This window comes from Passer domesticus, chromosome 7, assembly GCF_036417665.1.
Source record: "Passer domesticus isolate bPasDom1 chromosome 7, bPasDom1.hap1, whole genome shotgun sequence".
NCBI classification, from domain to species: domain Eukaryota; kingdom Metazoa; phylum Chordata; class Aves; order Passeriformes; family Passeridae; genus Passer; species Passer domesticus.
Window position 1 is genome coordinate 45,986,530 of NC_087480.1, and position 21,609 is coordinate 46,008,138.

General features: G+C 36.7%; 1 protein-coding gene across 3 annotated transcripts; it reads right to left on the minus strand.

Annotated features, from left to right (window-relative positions):
• Window positions 1–158: 158 nt before the first annotated feature.
• Window positions 159–21,551, minus strand: CCDC18 (coiled-coil domain containing 18). Of its 3 annotated transcripts, none has more exons than XM_064428209.1 (24): window positions 21,323–21,551; window positions 20,948–21,095; window positions 20,620–20,770; window positions 19,918–20,085; window positions 18,922–19,031; window positions 17,931–18,059; window positions 16,304–16,400; window positions 15,473–15,594; window positions 14,480–14,789; window positions 14,184–14,287; window positions 13,914–14,074; window positions 13,190–13,410; window positions 12,934–13,044; window positions 12,193–12,324; window positions 11,343–11,477; window positions 9,159–9,275; window positions 7,765–7,932; window positions 7,167–7,309; window positions 6,570–6,733; window positions 5,575–5,788; window positions 4,925–5,024; window positions 3,830–3,946; window positions 3,252–3,397; window positions 159–411 (listed from the first exon to the last, which is right to left on the minus strand). In XM_064428209.1, exons 1-23 carry the CDS (start codon window positions 21,378–21,380, stop codon window positions 3,266–3,268), a joined length of 3,312 nt encoding a protein of 1,103 aa, XP_064284279.1. In that variant the 5' UTR covers window positions 21,381–21,551; the 3' UTR covers window positions 159–411; window positions 3,252–3,265. The 3 variants fall into 3 exon arrangements, with proteins under 3 accessions (XP_064284279.1, XP_064284278.1, XP_064284280.1); XM_064428208.1 differs by lacking the exon at window positions 21,323–21,551 and adding an exon at window positions 10,665–10,742; XM_064428210.1 differs by lacking the exons at window positions 12,193–12,324; window positions 21,323–21,551 and adding an exon at window positions 10,665–10,742.
• Between the last annotated feature and the right edge of the window lie 58 nt (window positions 21,552–21,609).

Sequence of the window (21,609 nt, forward strand, 5' to 3'; positions counted from 1 at the left end):
TGCATCACTGCATTTGTACAAAACAAGATAAAATTGTCCCAAACAAAAATTGCTAATAAGGTAGCACCATTGTGCTTTTAGTTAGAAGTGAGATATTAAACAAGCACATAATTTAAAAACCTTTGAAAAAGATGACAGCTGAAATTAATCCCCACAACTTAAAATAAATTGTTTTATTCTGAAGTATAAAAGATAAATTAATATGTTTTTACATGAAGGCAGTAATCTCAATAACAGTTGGAAAAATAAAAAGGTTGTGGTCTGCTTCAGTACAAATAACTACATGCCTTATTTAGAAATATAACTTTAAAATGTCCTCTTTGAATGCACAGTGATGATGCCAGCAGCAGCATCCCTGGGTTGCTGCTTGTCCAATGGGCAGCAGCAGTGATTCCTTCACAGTTCTTGCACCTGAAACAAAATATGTGATGACCATATCTAAATCCATTTGTACCAACATGTTACTTTTCATTATTAAACTTTATCTTACAAATTCAAGAAAACTAACAGCAGGTCTCAAGTCCACGGCTGCCATCTCAAATCCTGATTTATGTTATTACTGCATTTTTGTTCATTGTTCTTGTAACTGAAGTACATTTGCTTTCTCCAAAAGCACAACTTACAAATTTTCCAATACCATATTAAGTTCCAGCAGATAAGAAGGAAAACATTAGGTAGAATAGTTTTGAGAAGAAATCTTCATATGCAAATCCTTGTAAAAATTTTGTACAGCTTAAATGAACACTGTCTTTTGAAATAACTCCTCTGCATGAGGCTAAAGATTCATGTAGGATTGCATTGTTGTTCTTAAGTTGCTAACAGTTCAGGAAGTGTCTGTAGAAACCCCATCAACAGTATCAAGGTATGAAGAGGAAAAAGCCTACGATGTCCACCAACACCAAGAAGAAAAATAGCAAAACAAATGGAAGCTGTGTAGAGAAATTAATGCAGCCAAACACAGCTGAGGTTTGTTTGAGGTTAGGGTTTTTTGTGAGTTTCTAGGCTTTACTATCCCTACCCCTCCTTTTAAAAACAAGTGAATATGCTGGATCTAATTATTCATTTATAGAAAAAAAATAGAGTTTTAGTTGTCTTCAGGATATATCTACAGCAGCCATGTTTACATTAGCTAGTGCTGGAACACAACTATCAGCCACTACTGTTTCACATCATATTCCACTAAGGTTCCTGTAACTCATAAATTTAAAAAGAGGTTATGTTGGTTCTCTGTTTATCTATCCACGCTTAGCTAGGTGTTTATTCTTTAAGAGGAATGCTATACATACTGTACACAAACACTTGTAAGTAGCATATAAGCAGCTTACAGCTAACAAATGAAAGATTACAGTAATTCCTATTTTTTTATGCTATGCACAGTTTTTCAAAAATGTTGTAAAAATCACTTTTTAGAAAAGTCAGTCATTGCAAGCACTAATTTTTTCTTGCTTCATTTTAATACAATTTTACTTCTCATTTCAGAAGGAACTATGGCCACAAAAAATTAGTTTGCTGTAAATCCAATCTGCCTTTTTTTTTTTTAATAAAGAAAATTACTTCAATTTCCCAGAAAAATGAAAAAAGCCATTCTTAGTGTTCAGGAAGATATTTTCAGTTCCTTTATTTGGAATATTTACAGCTTCTAAGGGTAGCCGAGTGCTGTATTGTTACAAAATCTTCACTGCAGATTGAAGCACAGTAAGAACAAAGAATGATTCAACTGAAAACTCTGTGACCTGGTTATTTTATGAGTCCCAAAGGGACAGAGTGGACTAGAACACAAATCAACCCTCCCAGCAATTCCTTCCCTGAACTAATATATTTTCTGTAATAAGCAAGGAAGGCAATGTATTAAGAAGAAAAAGAATGAGACAGTCTGTACCCCTGGGCAAGACATACACACTGCCTCTCCACCCCTTTTCCCTAAATAGATTAGGCAATTTATTTTTTAGAACTAGGACAGAAAATTTCTGTGGAAGTCTGGTTAACCAGTCTGCAATGTGTTACTAATGGAGAAAGTGTTTTCTTACGTTATGTTAATATACTTAATTTTTAAACAAAGAAGGAACCATATAATATTCTAAATATTATATTCTAAATGGAGCCAGAAGCCCTTTGCAACATATTTCATGGTTTGTACAGAATACTTCTAAAATCCAGTGGTTTTTTACCTACTTCACTGCAATGAAAATAAAATTTCATTTCCTTACCCCAAGTCTTGGTAGGAATATGACCAGAGTAGGTCTATTTTCAAAGCCTTTCTTATATCATTCTGTAGCCTCTTCCTACCTGGTATTCCTTAGCAAAAACAAGACAATTTGTCTGGAAAGAGTCTAGTCAGCAAATTATACAGGGGCTAGCTAGGAAATGCTTTCTCTCACAATCATCCCTTAAGAAAAGTTAGAAATTGTTAATGGTATGTGTGAAAGGTAGCAGCAGTCACTGTCCTGTTCTTGAGCATCATCAATAACCCAACAGAATTCAAGGTGGCAGAGCTGACATTGCTTTAATTTGCAGTGAAACAACCTTCACATTCAGCTGTGACACAGCCAAGCCCTCGTGATCTAGAATACAGACCAAAGGCCTTTGGTGTTCACACAGAAATGAGGCTTCTCTGATGCCTCACCCTAGGGAAAACAAACACATAAATGCAGCATAACCAAAGTGCAGAGGCCATCTTGGCTTTGGTGTTCTGCTCTTGCTTGGAATCATCCTTGACTGAACTTATTTCTGCAGAAGCCTGTTTATCTCAGGTCCCATTTGTACTTGTAGAGACTGATTCAGGCACCAAACCAAAGATTTGTATAATTCACAAATTAGCTGTCTTCTTGAGTCCCTCCACACACTCCCATTCATTAGGCCAAAAAATTCTCACTTCTCCTTCCTACCAGCATGCTAGAGCTTCATGGTCTTTGATGCAATAATTTTCACAAGACAGGTCCTAAGTCATAAGAAGCTCTCATCATAAAGCATATTGCTTTGTTTCCTTTCAAGGAAGACCATATCATCCATAGCCAGAAAAACATGTCCCTAAAGATAATCAGTAACCAAATTTCTCCACAGAAAGCAGACAATTAAGACTTTGCCATAAAGTCTGTAATTTTAAAATAATTAAACTTAGGGGATATAGAATACAATGATTCTGGGAGAAGTAATGACACTTACACTAAACAGACACTATATAATTTCTTCTAGGCAGTACAGTAATGGCATTAAAAATTGATAATTTGTTGTCTATACAAGGTATGTTTTACCTTTCCAAGAGCTTCTAGGCCATGTTGGTTTCTTTAATTCTTTTTTTCTTCAGCTGATTTATTTCCTGATCTCTCTGGAGCAATTCAAACTCTTTTTGACGAAGCTCATCTTTAGAATGCTGGAGTTTCTTCTCTAAGCTCTCAATCTGAACAGAAAATGCAATTAAATCAGAACCAATATTTTACCAAAGTCACAACAATTTTATTTAAAAAAACCCAAACCCACAAAACAAACAAAACTCCCAAATATTGTCAGTATTGAACCTGACTTTGGATTCCTCTGTCAATTTTTTATTTTGTCTACATTTTCCTTTACTAAAAGAGAAGTTTGGGAGCCATATCATATCAAGTGAAAAATTGGTTTTCATTTTTGCACTGTTATAGCCTTACAAAATTTATAGTTTTAATTGACAAACATCTATTTTCACTGGTACATTCCTTCCCTCTCCCTACAATAAAAAAGAGGTTTTATCTTCTAGATTAAATCTGGCCAGCTATCTGAGTCCCAGGATCAGACTCTCTCACAGCATTAGCTGTCCTTTGTTAGAGAAACTGTGTTTTTGATTAAGAAGAAATACCTGTTTATTGCATTCCTTAATTTCCAGCTCTGATTTCTCTAAATGACACTGTAATTGAATTATTTGTTGCTCCATTTCTCCCTTATGCTCACGAACTGTCATATCCAGTTGTGTAATCTAGAGGTAAAAAAAAAGGAAATATTTTATTTTGAACTAATATGCAGATTTTATGAAGCCATATGACAAACTATGAGAGCAAAGTGAATGAAATTAATCCTTTGTAGCCTCAAGAGTATTATCTTGAGTAGTCAATATAAAGCTACACCCTAGCTATTTCATTTAAATAGTGGCTAAACATAAAAACAAAAGGGGGAAATTGGGAAAAATAAGGTCCTCGTATACACATAATACAAATCTAGTTATCCTTTGCAAAGAAATATGAGCGGTTTATTGTACTAATTCACCTTGTTAGGAAGTGCCAAATTTTGCCAAACCAAAAAAATTCAGTTCATCAAATGCTTTGATGACTTCCTGGGGCAGTTCACAGGGTACTGTGGCAAAAATACATGGCAAGATCTGGCCTCCTTACAGTGTCAGTTCTTGGAACAGACTTACTCAAATCCCCACTCCTTCTCTCTGAACCTCAAATATGCTTAAAGACAAAGGCTGGTGGACAAAGAATTTTCCCATGATGGGTATCAAATCCTGAAGCCAGACCAAAAGTCTGAAAATATTTCAAGTGAGCTACAGAAATTTATTCACAACAAAGATACCATTTCATATTTAGAGGCTGCTTTAATGTGAATCAAATAAGCTCCAGTGCAAACAAGGACAGGAATCTGCCATCTCCAAGCACCCTTCAGCACAGATCTTTCCTTCCTCTTAGCAAACATCAAGATGAGACCAGTTGCCCCATAACTTTATCACTAATGAAGAATCTTGGGATAGGTTATGGCATAAGGCTTCTGATTTCCCTGGTACATAAGGCTTCAACAGCACAGAGCTGTTTGAGGTTGGCACTGTGGCTGTAGGATCCAGTACAGTTTGAGACAATACATCAAGCAACCAAACCCAGCAGGCCTAACCTAACTTTTCATAAGTTATCTGCTATATAACAGGAATAATTGTCAGTAACATGCTTAGAAATTATCTCACCTGAGCTACTCTTTGTTTTAGTTCCCAGTTCCTTTCTTTCAGTGCTTGGTCCATGTCAAGGAGTTCCTGCTTTTTGTCTTCAATTTCATCCTTGCAATACCTGAAATTCTCATACATTTAATTGCTTAATGCACTTTCTGTTGCTTAGCTTCAAATATCCAGCTTGAAAATCATGAGATCTATTACTTACTTACAGCACATTACCCTAAAGGTGAATTGATTGCAAGGAAACAAACCCAATTAGAATAATTCTGTTAATTATATTCCAGGTGGGGAATTCTTAGTAACGTCATTATTAAGTTATTTAATTTGCTATATCAGGATTCTTTCAAAAAGAAAGTATCATTAATTTGTGGTCAGAAAAGAAACTGGACAATTTGACTATTCTTATGATTACTTCACAGCTTTAAGATTCTGAAAATAATTTGAACAGATTTTAAAACAGAATTCCCCAAAAAGAGTTCAGCACCACTTTTAGAAATCAAAAATGAGCTGAGGATCTCAATTATCAAGTTATCTGATGGCCTCAAACCACCGAAAAATTTATAGAGAGCTGCTAAGATGTTAAAAAACCCCATCCAAACTACTTGCTATTCTTAAGGAAAAGCCAACATAACTAAGTTTTCATGACAGAAAAGATACCAGCTCACCTGAGCTCAGTTGTCAGATCCATGATAGCAATGTTCTTCTCCTCCAGAGAGGACTGTGCATTCTGCAATGCATCTTGCAACTCCTGAAGCTGTGTTGAAGTGATCTTTAATTCTCCACAGGCACTCTGTAATGCAGATTCCAGTTCTGCTATTTTCTGTAAGGCTTTCTTGAGGCAAGTCTCACTTTGAAGCAGTTTATCTTCAAAATCATTCACTATTTTACATACACATCACAAAAGAGAATGTTTAATCTTCAGTACATCAGGGTCTTCATGCAACACCACTACCTAGTAGCATTTGTGGTCATAATAAATTTTCAGTATCACTATTTTTTAGGACTATTTTAGGACAATCTAGAAAAACAGTGACTACTCATACAAAAAAGTTTTATGGTACCTAAGTAATTGCTAGTTTTATTCAGTTCATAATCAACAACTGACCTGAAACATAAGGATATACCTAAAAACATCTGGCCAAGGAGACAGTACAGACACAGTATAGAAACTGACCTTTCAGTGCTAGGAATAGTGCAACCAGAATTGCTGCTATTTCCCTGGCTGAAAACAATGGTCCAATTAAACTAGATGGAAGATGATGGATTGGAATGTTATTTCCATAAACTTGTGGGGTTTTCTGTTTGTTTCAAAGAGCTACATTTTTTGAATAGCATTATTAATTAAAGCTCAGTGTCTCATTTGATTATGACATTAAGAATCTGCATTATCAATTTACAGGGAAACTACTTAGTATTTCACCTGGGGTGAAGGTATATACTACAAAAGTGAGAATTTGCAAAAGTATGTGAAAAATATTTGTGATTTTTTTGGGTTGTGAGGGTGTTGTTCATTTGGGTTCGGTTTTGTTTGGGTTTAAAAAGATTATAAGTTTTTGACCCTCATATACTTGATTTTGAAAGGGGGGGAGGAAAAAATGTCTCATACATACAGAGGAATAGTTTAACAAAGGAAGCCTGAGAAACACAATAGCCATATTACCCTCATTTGCCTTTCTATTGAGCTCTGATCTTGCTTCTTCCAGAGTGATATTCAACTGATTTATCTGCAGTGCTTTGTTTGCACCATCTTGTTTTAATTGCACTACTTCTTTTTCCATGCCAGTAAGTTCATTCTTGCACTGATCCATCTCCAATTTAATCTGTCTAAGAGAGGCAACAGAACAAAATGAAGCAAGGAGTAACAAGAGCAACATGCTCTAAGACAAGTGTTTGTGAATAGAATAGAAATAAAAGTCATGTTAAACAGGCTTTTCTTGTAATCAAAACTATATTCTTTAAGACTAGCAAGCTCCTGTAGAATGTACTATCTACAATTACAAGCAAGCTGGTTATGATTTGAACTGCTTTATGAAGTGCTATCTTAAGGCTAAGTAGGTTGCCAGGACATGCATTAATTCCATTGGAAAGCTGTTCCAGAAAGTCATGCCTCTGCTAGTGAGAAGCTTCCCTTCTGGTTTCCAGTCTGTGCTCACAGAGACTGAGGTGCAGGCTCACAGCTGAACACCATTTCAGACAGCAAGTGTTCTGATCCATATGCCCACGTGCAGAATGCACCTCTCATTTATCCTGGACCTACCTGATTGTACAATTCAGTTCAGCCACCTTCTGTCTGTTTAAATCTGCTTCCTGAGCAGCTAGGTGCAGTTTCTCCTCCACCTTTCTCAACTCATCTTCTGCACATGCTTTCTGCTTCTGAAGCTCTTTTTCCAAATTGGATACCTATTGAAAATGGCATTGAAAGAGTAGTTTCAAATTGCATACCAAAGAAATACACATTCTTGTCTAGCAACTCACACAGGGAGAGCTTTTACACAATAGATTTCTTTATAGTCTGTATGTAATTTAAAACTAAAGCTCTGCACATTTGAAAGTCAAATAGTTTCTAGTAAATGTAACAAGATACAACTTTCTGAATTTAAGTGCACCTCTACTTAACTGCAGTCTAGGGTTTGATTTTCCAAGCACCTAGTCACTCTAATACTAACGAGAATTTTTGATAGCTCAGAAGCTGGATTAAGATAAAACAAGCCACTAAACTCTTTATTTTAGATATATCAAATAACAATTATCAACTCAGTTATCAAAGAAATATTCAGATTTTATAGGTATTGTGAAAACATACATAAGGCATTAAATTTTCTCTATACATGTAGACACTTCTCACCATACTGTACCTGTTTTTCAAGTTTAATTTGATTATCTTCCAACTCCCCATTTCTAATAGTTTCTTGCTGTAACATTTGTTGCTGATGATGCAAAGTTTGTTGCAGGAGAATATTTTGTTCACTCATGTCCTGAATAGCCTGACCTTTAATTTTGATTTCTTTCTGTAAATAATGAAGCTGAAAAGACATTTATTTTCCATTACAATAAAATATTTTTCTTTGCAGTTGCTTCAGCTATTCTCTCTTAATGAACACAGAATCACATTTGTGATGCAATAAAACTTTTGGGTCAGAATTTAGTTGCATTACAGTTTCAACAGTACATAACAGATCTCATAATTCATCACTGTATTATGCTCTATGCAGCAAGGACAGTAGTATCTTCTCAGTCACTCCCAGGTTTTGATTCTTGCTTTCTAAATAGAACTTGTCAATATTTTAAAATAACCATACATAGCAGATTTTTAGTTAGAACTTTCTTCCTGTCTTCGTTATTTCACAGAAAGTCCTTTTCCCTTTGAGATTTTGTTCTCAGTCCTCCCCTTTATTTCTTTTTGCCTGTATGACAATAGTCATTCCAATAAAAAAGTAATTTTGAGTGCCTAACTTGTTTTATGTTGACTAATCTGGTTTCTCAGTGGTGAATGCCAGAGGGAACTGTTCTGGGGAACAGGAAAAAAAAAAGAAAAAAAAAGGGCGCGTTCTTGAATAAAATAAAGCCTCACGTGCTACACTTGATGTTTCACACAGGATGCAGCATAACAACAGCAGGGTTTAGGGCTTAGGAAGCAGCAGCAAATATCAGAGGTTTATGTGTGACACAGACCACACAACTTCCCCCAAGCTAATCCTGTACAGGGTCCAGCAACCTGCACTTGACTAAAGCCTCTCTCAGCAGGTAGGCCAGCACTGACATGATCAGCCTGCTATATAATTAGTTCACCCACAAATAAAAATTCCTTCTCATATTTAAAGTTAACTCCTTCTTGCTTTCAAGTAGTAGTGGAAAGTATGATAAAACTCAGGGTCTAGAAGTAAACAGGACTTCTTCCCCATTAGGACAGTTGAAAAACAGATCAATTTTGTGCCCTTATAAATTTATATTACAATATATTACAATTGCTCTCTCAATTTTTTCCATGATAATGTTTTGTTTCACATTATTCTGATTTTGTTGCCTTTTTCAACAATTTATCTTAGTACTTCTTTTCCCTTAACTGACCCCATGTTTTTGAGTTATGATTTTCCCCTTTACCCTCACAAAATGTATCATTTTTTCCCAGCTTACTTCCCATCCACAGGTCCTGCTGCAAATTTTGGCTATCATTGCACAAGCTTTTAGATTAAATCAGTCATAACAAGGGTTCTCTGCAATACAGAAGAGTTTATAAACAACCTGTTACCTCTTCAGACCTTTCTTTCAGCTGATTTTCAAACATCTCCTTATTTTCTTGTGACTGACTCAAATACAGTGCAACTTCTTCCTTACATACATTTAGTGCTGACTCAAGCTGTAGTACCTAGGTGAATGCAATAGATTATTTGAAATTGCATGGCATGGTTTCTATTAACTGGTCTAAAAATTGTATTAAAAGACACCTTTGTACAAAACATCACAAAAGCTACATTTTTATCATATGAGTATTAAAAGTCAGGAAGATTATAGTAAACTTTAACACTGAAACAGTCTTCAAAAATTGAAATTATGAAATTCAAAATGATAATACTTTAGACTGTGTTTATATCAGATGAGACTATCAGTTATGAGAAGATATGCCAGCATTTGTTAGTAGCTAGAATTTAAAAGCAAACAAAAATACCAAATCATTAATCCATCATGTTTCATTACATATAGAACTGCATAAATAAATTTGGAGTTACCATCATAGGTGAGTTGGCACACATGTTTAAAAAAAAAAACCACTCAGATCTTACTATAATTCTTTTCAAAAAGTTACCAAGCAGCATGATTTCCCCTTCTGTACTGGGGGACAGTGCCTGAGTTTCACAAATGGGAAAGGAAGAGCTTTGAGCAGTGTCAACACTGTCAATCTATTTCACACTTTTAATGCTCATTTGGTTTTGAGTAATCTCTTACAAATACCTTATAACCTTGAACTGATAAAAATTATAACAAACAAACCCTGAGATCTTAAGGCATAATAATTAAACTTTTCTTAAACATTTGGTTTCAATACTAGGATTTCTCATCAATGAGAATTGTGCTGAGTTTAGCTGCAGAATGTCTAATTCTTTCAATTTTGCCAGTTTTCTAAACTATACTGGACTTTTTATCTCTGTCCCCAGCTGATTCAAGAGCTTTTTGAAGAGAAATTACTATGTGTCTTAATTTTAAGGCTCTGGAAACCATCCCAATTACTGCAAAGCCACTTGGATAGCAAATTGGTCCTACACAAGCTCAGAAAAGCAAAGTCCCCAGTATCTTCTCCCACTGGTTTCCTGAGGATTTAATACTTGACTGGGGAAAATCTGTGCATGGCATAGGTTTATGAAAATCCTGTTACAAGTGCTGCATGGAAAATGTACATCAGGCAAACACTAGGAAGAGCTAGAGATGGCTAAAAACATGACTAACAGTATCACACATGTCTAAAATACATGCCATATGTAGACCAAAAGCACAAGTTTGCCCTATTTGTAACTAGAGTAATTGCATTAAGCAATTATGCATTGCATAATCTCTTACTGTAGGTTTCATCATACTTCTTCTAATTGAAAAAAGAAAAAAAATTAAATAAGAGATAAAAAATAAATACTTCAAATAACTTCTGGAATATTTACTTAAGAGAAATTTATATAAAACAGTTTTTCTATGAAAGATAAAAAGAAATACACTGTTACTGCAAACTTTAAAACTATTACTTGAACATGACAGAGAGTTTACTAACTTTGATTTTTTCTTCTGTTAACTGACTTTCCAGCATCTTCAATCCTTGCTCTTTCTTGACATTTTGATTTTCCATTTCCTGTTTTTACAGACATTTTTATTCGAGAGAACCAAATATATATATTACATAACATTAATGGTACAAAGTTATACATAATTTAATAAAAACTCATAATCAGGAAAAAATGCAGATCAGTGTATCTAAAACACAATTGCTTGTATAATGTATTTGTGTGCATGACACTCTGAAGTGAATTTGGTTGCTGAGAGATGTCTCTTCATATTCTGCAGCAGCGGCTTTATTTAAAGGAATAAAACATTATAATACTAGAACATCATTGGTTTTCCACCTAGTGCAGGATTGATGCAATCATTCTTTATCCAGATCTCTTTGCTTTCATTAGAGAGAGAAGCCCAAGGGGCAATCCAGAGGCATAAAGAAAATGCTAAGACAGAAAATACTGAAAGGTCATTAAAATTTGTACAATACATACTAGTAGTAGTAGTAGTAATTGGTGACTACACTAGAGTCAGTCAATTACTCAAACAAGAATTAAGAAGCAAAAACATAAACATCATTCATTTTCCCCAATTTTTCCATGTATTTATGGATATGCTTTCCATTATTTTTGGTCACTTGCTTGATTTGCATTTAAAGAAAGTCAAGAGCCAACCTTACCTCTCTGTTTCCTATTAGCAGCCCATCCAATGATTCAATATGATGCTGTTTATGTATAACCTCTTGTTGTAAAATAGATATTATTTTATCTTGTTCAATGACTTGTTGATGTTTCTTCTCCAGCTGTGTCCGAAGCTGTCCGTGAGTAAATAGCAATTTATTATTTTAATAAAAGTGTATTCATCTAAATATGTTATTAATATTTATTCACCTATAATTTTTATAATTAAAATTAAATACATTACTTCCTTCAGCAGTATTGCCCAGTCTTAAAATTAGTAAGAAATCCCAAGCACTTAATATCTTAGTTCCAGAGGAAAATGAGGGCAGACAAAGTGTAATTGTCTGTCACCAGCCAACACAATAAGACATGCATACATGCTTTACTAAAATATGAGAAGCTTCTTAAACAGCTAGAAATAACCACAGTTATATTTCTAATCACATGGAGAAACATTTCTTTAGAGACTGAAAACCCCCTGAATGCAGATGCTCATAAGGCTCAGTTTGGCAGAGGTTCAGGCAATGAGAACATTTTTAGAAGCTGTTATGCTTTAAACCCAGTAGGCACTAAAGCTATACTTTTTTTTTTCTGTGTGTTTGGAGCAAAAAACAAACTCTTCCTAAGTCCTTATTTCTCTTCATTTGAGCAGGATGTGAATATTTCAGAGGGAAAGTTGTATAGCTAGTTAGATGGAAGATGTACTAAAATCAGGGAATGTAAGGAGAAGAGAGAGCTATTTAACATAACATTTTAAGGGAGGTGTCTCAAAATTACAAGACAAACCAATATAGGAAAAAGTTACCCAGTATAACACTCATACATACTACCACACCAAAAAGGTCTTACTAGATCAATCTGTTTCTCCATTTCTTTGTGCTGCTCGAGGTGAAGCAACTTTTCATTTTCAAAAGCAGAAGTTATTTTCTCATGTTCTTCACTGATAGTTGTTTCCAGCTCATGAATGCATCTGTTTTTTCCCTGGGAAGTGGCAACAATAAAAGGACTTAATAAAAACATTTAGCTGTGATAATAAACAGTGTTTTATTTGATCATCTGGTTTCTAAATTTCATAAAGGAACAACAACCAAATTCTGAAGTTACACAGAGCATGTGTCATCTCAAAGGATGTCACACCTATACCACAGGTATAGAATGTCAGTAAATGCAGCCACTACAGAGACAAGGTGTCTGCCAAGATGGATTATGGCACAAGTAACTCCTGACAAAAAGAAATTTTATGTTCATATGGATAGATGGAATCTTTAAAATACCATTTTGAAGACTCTTTAATTTACAAATGTACACGTATGTCACTGAAACAAATGGAAGTTCAACAGGGCCAGATCTTCATGTGACCACAAGGAAAACATAACATGTTCATTAATAACTTGCCACATTCAAGGGCAGGGAAAAAAGGATGTTTTATTTCAAACAAGATTCTGTTTTTAAAACTTGTGTTCCTAAAATCTGCACAGATTATTTAGCAGATCTGAAAGTCCACATATTTTGAATACAGGGAATACTACTGTCAAGTTAAACTTTTATGTCTTTTTAAAATAATGTGGTTTCTCACTGAGAACATTTTACCATTAGTTCCAGTTCCAACTCAACATTTCTTTCTGCAGCAGTGGAATAAGCAATAGTCTTTTCTTCCAACTGTTTCTCAAGTGCAGAAAGCTGAGAAGACTTCTTTCTTATCTGAAATGAAATATAGCACAAAACAGCATGTAGACAAACTGTTTCAGTTTTATTCAAATATTTGTATGCACTTTGTCTTCACTATCTTTGATTACTGAACTGAAGAAAAAGTGGCATATTCTTTTCAGTGCTATTTAAAACTTACTTCTTTCTCTAAGCTACTGGTTTTTGTAGCCTTCTTCAATAGGTCTTCCTGTATGGTTTGAAACTGACTGGTTCTTTGAGCCATGCTGGTCCTCAAGGCAGAGTTCTCATCATCTGCTTTTATCAGTTTAGTGCGTAGCTCTTCTATCTCTTTCTGGAATTTTTGCCTCACCTTTTCAAATTGTTTGCTTATAAGTTCCAACTGTTGACATTTTCTCCTCTCTCAAAGTAGAAAAAATAAATTTAAGATTAATTTATAAAAGAGCATGTAAACACATAATGTAACACAATGCAGTGACTCATGAAAACAAACAAAATCCCAACAAAACCCCAAGAAACAAACAAGATAAAGACAGCATCATCATATAGGTGCCCTGAATTAATTTCATGGAGCAGTCCTAACAGTAATGACAGAAGCAATCTGAACACACTAACAGCAGGATACAGAGAAAAGAGTGAAAAAAAATAGAGATTTTAGAATAATCTGCCTAAAGAAAAAAACACATGGTTCCATTTCAACACAACTCCTAGCTCAGCTATTGCTGAACAAAGCAGCCAAAGAAAGAAATATATTGTGTTTAGAGAACATGACGGTTTCCAAGGTGGCAAAATGTTCCCTGTTCAAACAAAGCATACATGCTGTAACAACAACTTGAACCCTTGCAGAACATTTCTGTTCTGTGGATTAATTAGACAGAACTGCACAGCTATTTCAGCAAGCTTACCTCCTGGATTTCTGATCAATTTGACAGGCTCTGTTTCCAGCTCACATAACCTGCTGTTTCCTTGTCCTTCGTTACTCTTAGAAAGATGCTCAGCTCCAGTACAGATAGTAAAGTTTGCACCAGGCTTCTGAATTTCTGCTTCTTTCATTGCCAGTTTAATGCTATTATAAAGAAGGAGACAGCTATTAAACATTCTTTCTGCCTGCTAATTCGAATAGCATCTTATTATCTGCCTAATATTGCCAGAGTTCAGTAACCAGAAAGTTATACCTTAGGTCTGCAATCAAAGGTTTACTTGATTCACCACAAGATTCAGGGGTAGCTTCTTTTGCTGAGGAACTCAAGAGCTGGTGTTTGAAATTGTGCCATTTAAACTAAAAGTTAAGAGAAAACAAAAATCAATTAAAAAATCAACCTTTTATTGCTTCACAGCATCCTTAGTTCATGTGTTATACTGGCATATAAACTTTAAGATACATATACCATGATATTAAAAGTTTGGATAACTCAATCCTTAAAATTATTCAAAACATAATACACTGTTAAGAGTATATCAGTTACTCTACCTCTTCAGATGTGCTTAAAGACAATTGAGAAATAATGGTTTCTAGTATGCTGAGCTCTTCCCTTGAATCCTCTATTTCTTGATGACATAATTTCAAGTGGTTCTGTTGCTCTGCAGTAAGTGCTCTCAGCTCTTCATTTTCACTTATTAGAGCATTTTTCTCTTTAAGTACTACTTCTTTTTCAGAAAGTTCACTCTTAAGCTTGATGATCTCCTGATCAGACTGACTCAGCATTGATGTCATTTCAGTGTTCTTTGCCTCTAGAGCTTTAATTTCTTCTTTTGTGTTGTGATTCTCTTCCTTTAATTGTCTAAAAAGACATTTAAAAGGTATTTTCATTACTAGAGGCAGAGACTTACTGTAGCTAGTATAAAGGTGTTCATACACTGCCCACTCTTGCCAAAATGGCCTGAAGAACAACAATTAAGACAGGAATGAGAGTGTGGACAAAGCATGTAAATTGAATAACCCCAAAATGTCTTTGCAGGTGTTTGTCCAGAACTAACAATTCTGAAGACAATCAGCTGATGGTTGTCTTCCCTCATTAAAGCAATGAGGGAATTACCAAAGAACTTCTGGAAAAAAGGGAGCTTCAGCTTGAAATGAAACACTCCCCACCAGATGCCAAGAGCATTCCTCATGGCAGCTAGGGACTGCCAAGGGGCTGTGCAGCAGGCAGGGACCAGGGGTGGCAGTGCAGGGCACTGCTCCCAGGAGCAGCTGGGGCAGAGCACAGGGGACAGCAAAGCAGAGCAGCCCCTGCCCTCTGCAGCAGCCAGCCAGCCCAGGAACAGTGCCCCAGAAGGCCTGGGGGGCTTCTTCCTGGCCATGGGGGGCAGCACGTGGGATTAAAGGGTTTAAAAATTAGTTACAGAAAGTGAGGAGGAATGTATTGAACTACATGGATTGAGCAGAACAGTCACAGTGACAGCTGCAACATGCAAGTTCTTGTAAAAACACTGTGCAGAGAATTTTTAAAAGCCTTTGTGTTACCTTAGTTGCTCCTCTAGGATGTCTAGATCCTTCCTGTAGCTGAGACACTCATCATTCAACTTCTCTTTTTCTTTTTCACAATTAATTAAACGTTCTCCCAAGACTACTTCTTCAGCTTTAGCCTTAAAAAGCAATTTTTTTCATTACTGTACAGCAATAAACCAAGCTTCCGTGTCAAGAGGCTATTTTAAAAATAATATTATGCTCTTTCTGGTAAGTCAGCAGATAATACTATTGCTCACTATTGTGAAGAGAAGGAGAGAGGCAAAGAAATTTTCTTTTTCTGTCATTTAGGAAAAAATTAACTTAATATTTTAGAGTATATTTGTGGTTGGCGCCTTGTTCCACAAGGAAAGAAGACTAACAGAACAAAATCTCTGTAAGAGCTAACTTATTTTTCTCCTCCCACAAGGCAGGAACAATTAACAATTCTGATTGTTGGAACTTTGGGAGATGACTTCATTTTCATCTTAGCTCTTCTTCAGCACATGTTTCATTGAACAGCTTATACATATGGAGGAAAAAGAGCTTTTAAAGGATTTTGTATTTTTAAAATGTAAACTTCCCAGCTGGCAAGCAGAAGACATAAGAAACAGCAGCAGTATTAGGATACTGCAAAGATGCAGACTCCAAAGATCCAGACTGTGCAAAGACAGTGTAAAATTATGTAACTGAATTTATCACTACAAACACTTGCTTATCCTGTCCCACCTCTTTTAGGACTTTGCCACTAAGTGGAAACAATTGACTGACTAATGAACCTGCTGCTATTAGCTGCCTGGCCTACTGGCAAAACCATCTTCACACCATGGCAAATACAAAAACTCTCACCTTTTCTAATTTTTCAGTTATTTCTGCTTTATACTTGGTAAAAGCCCTTGTCAGCTCCTCCACATTCAACAAAGCTTCATTTCTTTGCTGTTGTGCTCTGTCAAGCAAAAGATGCAAACCAGTTTTAAAACCCAAACTCCAGCCATTAACGTAACTATCTTCTCCAGTTACTAAAAACACCTAGTGCAGTAACTGCTCTGGGTACTTCCTTTCTTCTTCCAGCTTTCCAAGCCTCAGATATCAGACAAGACTCTGCTCCAAGAAACAAGCCCACTGCTTCCCTCTCACTCCACAGCACTGCACCCTCCCCTGCCATTGCTCACTAGGGAAGAAGTTGGCAGAGTCACCTCAGCAGAGCTCAGGTGTGCAGTCTGTCCAGGACAGCCAACAGGGGCACACAACAATTCCTGCTGCTCACTGACATTTCCCTCTTCCACTGAGGGGCTGGGGCAGTGCCTCCTCTAATGCAGCCAGCCCTCAGATTGGTGTCTCGCAGTCTGAGGACCAGTGCCCATTTGGAGATGGCAAAAGTGTCCAGGGGAGGGGATGAAAGCATTTCAGAACAACAAAATAGCAATAGTCTAAAGCACTTCAGGTTGCCTGTAAGTTGTTGCAATTAATGATTAAAAGTAAACCATAATAATTGTTGATACTAACCATAACATCATACTCAACACCTGGAAGAAGCTCAGCTTTTCTGAAGTACAAAAATATTTACATTTACAGCTAGTAACTAAGTACAGCTAGTTCCAACCCCACATGCTCTGAAGGAGCAGCAATCATAAAGCAAAACATTTTTTCAACCAGCAGTGCAAGCCTCACAGTATTTCATGTTTTCTTCCCATAAGAGAGTTAGAGGTAATTTGATGGGTAGAGGCACAAGTCAAACAAAAAGTTTGCACTTAAAAGGTTCAGGAAATGCTTTCCCAAACCATTAATTCAGGTAATTTTTTTGCCCCAGGTAATGCAGTTTAATTAATAGGGAAGGTAGGGATCTTTATTTATTCCACTCACTTCTTTAAAATTGCATTTTGGAGGTGATGGAGTGTTCATAGCAACTTCCAACAGTCAAATTCCCTAACCCTCCAGTAGTGACAGAGCCACTAGGCTAAAGGAGGCAATAGGAAAGGGAAATGGGGACTGAGATGGAATTACAGCACCCTTTCCAACAGTATCACATGGACAAGTAAGATTAAGCAGAACATAAAAATGTTCTCTTGATTAAGCTGTTCTTTTATCATTTTCCTCACACCAAGGAATACTGCTGGATACCAGCTGCTGAGTATACACTGCAGGTGCTTGCAAGACAAATACAAAAATAATTCAGGAGCAATACATTCTGGACACTGAAGCTCTCCACTGCAGTACATCCACTCTGAAGGAAAAAAAACAGCTGGTAACCTGGGCACTAATGTGTGCTATCAGCTGATCTCAAAGATTTTAAACATGCCATTTAAATAATCAGTACCTTACCACAGAATTTCCCCTTTTTTTAAAAATAACTTCCTTAAAACAGAAAAGTAATTTGATTCTACAAAGTAAACCACTGCCAATGGAAATAAACACTTATGGGCTATTAGTCTATAATAATATGGAATTACTAAATTTATTAAAATTAGTTAATTACCTCTTTCCTTGCTTGCTTTGTTCAATTAACTCAATTTTCAGAATTTTATAGCCCTTTTGATATCTTTCCAACATGTATTCTCTTTCCATTGCTGTTTTCTGATTTTGATCTAGTCTATCTTCTGCATCTCTAGCAAATAAACAAAGCATAATAAAAAAATAAGAACTTTTTGTAAAGAAAATATCTTTCTGTTGTTCTTTAGTGCATACAATGTTCCAGAAGTGCTAGACAAACATGCTGTAACTCTCAAAGCTGGGTTAGGAGCACCCATTGTCTGCAGACTCCCCAGGAGCATGTCTGCAGTCTGGAGTGCTATCTAAGACTTATCAATAGGCACAGGGGTCACAACTGCCAAGGCCCCAGAGAGCTGGCCTTGTGTCATGAGCTCTGATCACAGAAATCATATTTTCTCTGCCAAGAGGTGTGACTGGAAAAGAACACTAAAATATACATTTAACATAACTATTTTTACTTTTTTTTTTTGTGAAGACAGACTACTGAGATGTTAACTGAATATTCCGTAACAGGAGGGTGTAAGGCAAGTTGACAACCAGGCATGTCTTCCTGACACCTCTGAACAGCATTTACATCAGTTTTATTTGGCCATTTGCCTTGATTATGTATTCATGAAGAAAGAATCCTTTATGTTACAAAGAACACGGTCGTGTTCAGAAATATGTATGCTTGTTACAAGAGAATACATGTGGTCATGTAGCAAACCATCACCCTAGCCAGGTCTAAGGGCACACTCCTATTCAGCACACATTACAAACTGGTTTCTTTCACCAGTCTTTATTATTTTTTTCTCAGTTTCTTGAAGTTCATTCAGCACAAACTAAACCATGTCCTTCCTCCTATAAATGGCTCTGAAATGAAAGTTTCAGACCCCAGATTACATGACCCACACAGTATCAGAAATTAGGTCATCCCTAAAAAAAGACTGGATAGCAGGAAGACAACAATAAAATATTGATTTAGAAGTACACATTACTTCAGAATTTTATCTTGAGCTGAAACTTCTGCTTCCAAATGTACAATCTGTTCTTTCAACTTCGGAATGCTGATTAAATGTGTAGCTAAAGCAGCCTCAAGATATGAAATCTGAAATACAAACATATTTGGGGTTTCATTAACATTTGCATATATACAGGTAAGAAACAGAAGAACCATCTGCTTACTGAATGACAGTGCTCTTAACCCTACTGTAAATTGTTTGTTCATCTACATCACCTTAACTCCAAATTTCTGCTCATTTAACATTCCTTCCAGTTTCAGTGTGATATTGTGTCTAGCAAAATTATTTCTTTACAGTTTCATCTTGTCTCTTGCTTTTCCCCAGAAGTTTATATCCAACTTCTTCTTTCAGTGCTAGGCAAACATTTTGTGTATCTATGTATTTGTACTGTTCTGGAGAGAACACTTCTCAAACAAAACCCACTAAGCATAGCCATGTATTATTAATATTCTATATAAACCAAATAAAACAACATCATTGTCCTGACATAAACCTGTACAGACAAGTATAAACTAAATCAGTAATGATTTATTAGATACAATATTCCCTTCTAACTCATCTTCACTTTTTTCAAAATAGCAATATTAATTGAACTTGAGAGACCAACTATTTTAATTTCCTAGACAATTGACTACTGTGCCATTATTATTCCCACTAATCTCTCAGACACATGAATGGACAGTACTGAAAGCATTACTGAACTATTTTCTTTCATAGTGTTTTCCATTCTGTGGCTTACTGTCTTTAGACTAAACTTTGGAACATAAGTAGATGGAATTCATAATTAATATAGTTATTTTTCCCATGGAGAAATAGATTCCAAACTATTCTGTCCAAGATCAATATTGATTATGAAATATATACTAAATATTAAACTTACACAGATTAAAATAAGACAAAACCCAGCACATTCTGCTTGGAATTCTAAACTCAAAAATCATGGTCACTGGGTGTCTTGGGGTAGATACATACTTTTGTTTTTGACTGCATCAATTCAAAGTTCATTGTTTCCACTCTGTTCTTCAGGTAGTGATTCTGAGAAGTCAGAGATGCATTTTGCTCATGAAGGGCACCCAGCTGCTCCTGAAGTTGTTCATTTTCTTCCACAGTTTTATTCAAAGTTGTGGATACAGAGTAAGACTAGACATACAAATATGTTTATATATATATATATATGTATACACTTACATAAAAACACATCATAGTATCAAAACCAGTGTGGGTAGAAAGGGAACTTTAAATGTCACTTTCTCCCAGCACCTCACAATGAGCAAGGACAACCTGAACAGATCAGCTGGCTCAGAGCCCCGACCAGCCTGACCTTGGATGTTTCCTGGGAAGGGGATCTACCACAGCTCCGGGCCACCCTCACCAGTGAAACACCTCTTACATCTCATCTAAATCAGCTGAAAATCGTTGCCCCTTGTCCTACCCCAGCAGGACCTGCGGAAAGCTTTGTCCCCATCTTCCTTGCAAGCCTCAAGCCCCGAAAGGCTGAGCAGCATCCTCCCGGCAGCGATGTCTCAAGGGATACAATGTTTAAGGTGCTCACTCGACATCACCGCCCGATCCTACAGTGTATCTACTCCAAGCCCAGCAGCCAAAATGCTCAAAAACATAGCAGAGAATAGAAAGCCAAAGTAATACAAAGGAGTAATGAAGAGGAATATTTACTTTGCATTTTCTTTGAAAATCCTGGTGAGATGTTTTCCCAGAATTCTTCTTACAGCTGGAAAAGCCTTGACAATCGTAATTGGGCTGTACAAAGTCCTCCAGAGGGACATCTGTGACCTCATCGAAGCAGTGGCTGTAATGTTCCCTTGTACTAGTGTTTGGAGGGAGAGCAAGAAGTCACTAGTGCTTTTTTTCTTTATTAGGCTGCTCATAGAGACTATTCAAACAAAAAGCAGAAAAGGAGCTAATGACAGCAATCTAGCACACAGAATACTACTGAGTTAGGCTGCAAGAGACAGGAGGTTCTCATTCCCAGACAGGCTCATACCTGGAAAGCTCTTTCTCTACACTTTGTAGGTTTCTTTCAGTTCTCCTCAGCTGATTCTGTAATGACTGCACATTTGCGAGCAGGTCCTCGTCAGCATCACTTTTAGAGCAAGTCCACATACTACATTCCATTGGTAACATGCATAAGGCTAAAGTAATATTTAATAGTAAAACACTGTTAAATGAGTATGAAATCTATGTGCAAAAATTTTTAAAAAGTACAGGAGAAAGAATACAACAAAGAAAAAACCCATTTCCAAATTAATACATTTCACACGCTCCGCCTTCCTCGATTTACTAGATAAATGCAACAAATTGTCTCTTTTGTGAGGAGAATGCATTCCTGAAATACAGAGAGCTCCATGACTCGCCATACACGGAAACTGGAAAAACCTGCCACGCATTATTTGCCAGAAGTGTGTCAGGGAGCGCATCCCGGAGAAGTGGCGGTGCCGCGGGCCTGGCGGGGAGCCCGGGAAGCGAACGGCGCACAAGCAAAACTTGCCTCAGTGCCCGTGACCAGCGCAACGAGAGACCAAAGGGCCCCGGGCCGGCGGAGAGCGGCGGCGCTGGCGCTCGCTGCGCTCCGAGCGGGCCGGGCCGGCCCCGCCACAGCCGCGCTCGAACCGCGCGGGGCCCTCACGGCGCAGGCGCGGCCCCGCC

What these genes read in the sequence shown, in the direction of transcription:
- CCDC18 (XM_064428208.1), bottom strand. Translation starts at nt 21,087, where the DNA reads ATGTTACCAATGGAATGTAGTATGTGGACTTGCTCTAAAAGTGATGCT. An exon ending in GTAGAGAAAGAGCTTTCCAG is followed by an intron (nt 20,771 to 20,947) that starts GTATGAGCCTGT and finishes TCCAAACACTAG; the next exon opens with TACAAGGGAACATTACAGCC. An exon ending in GATCTGACAACTGAGCTCAG is followed by an intron (nt 5,025 to 5,574) that starts GTGAGCTGGTAT and finishes TGAGAATTTCAG; the next exon opens with GTATTGCAAGGATGAAATTG.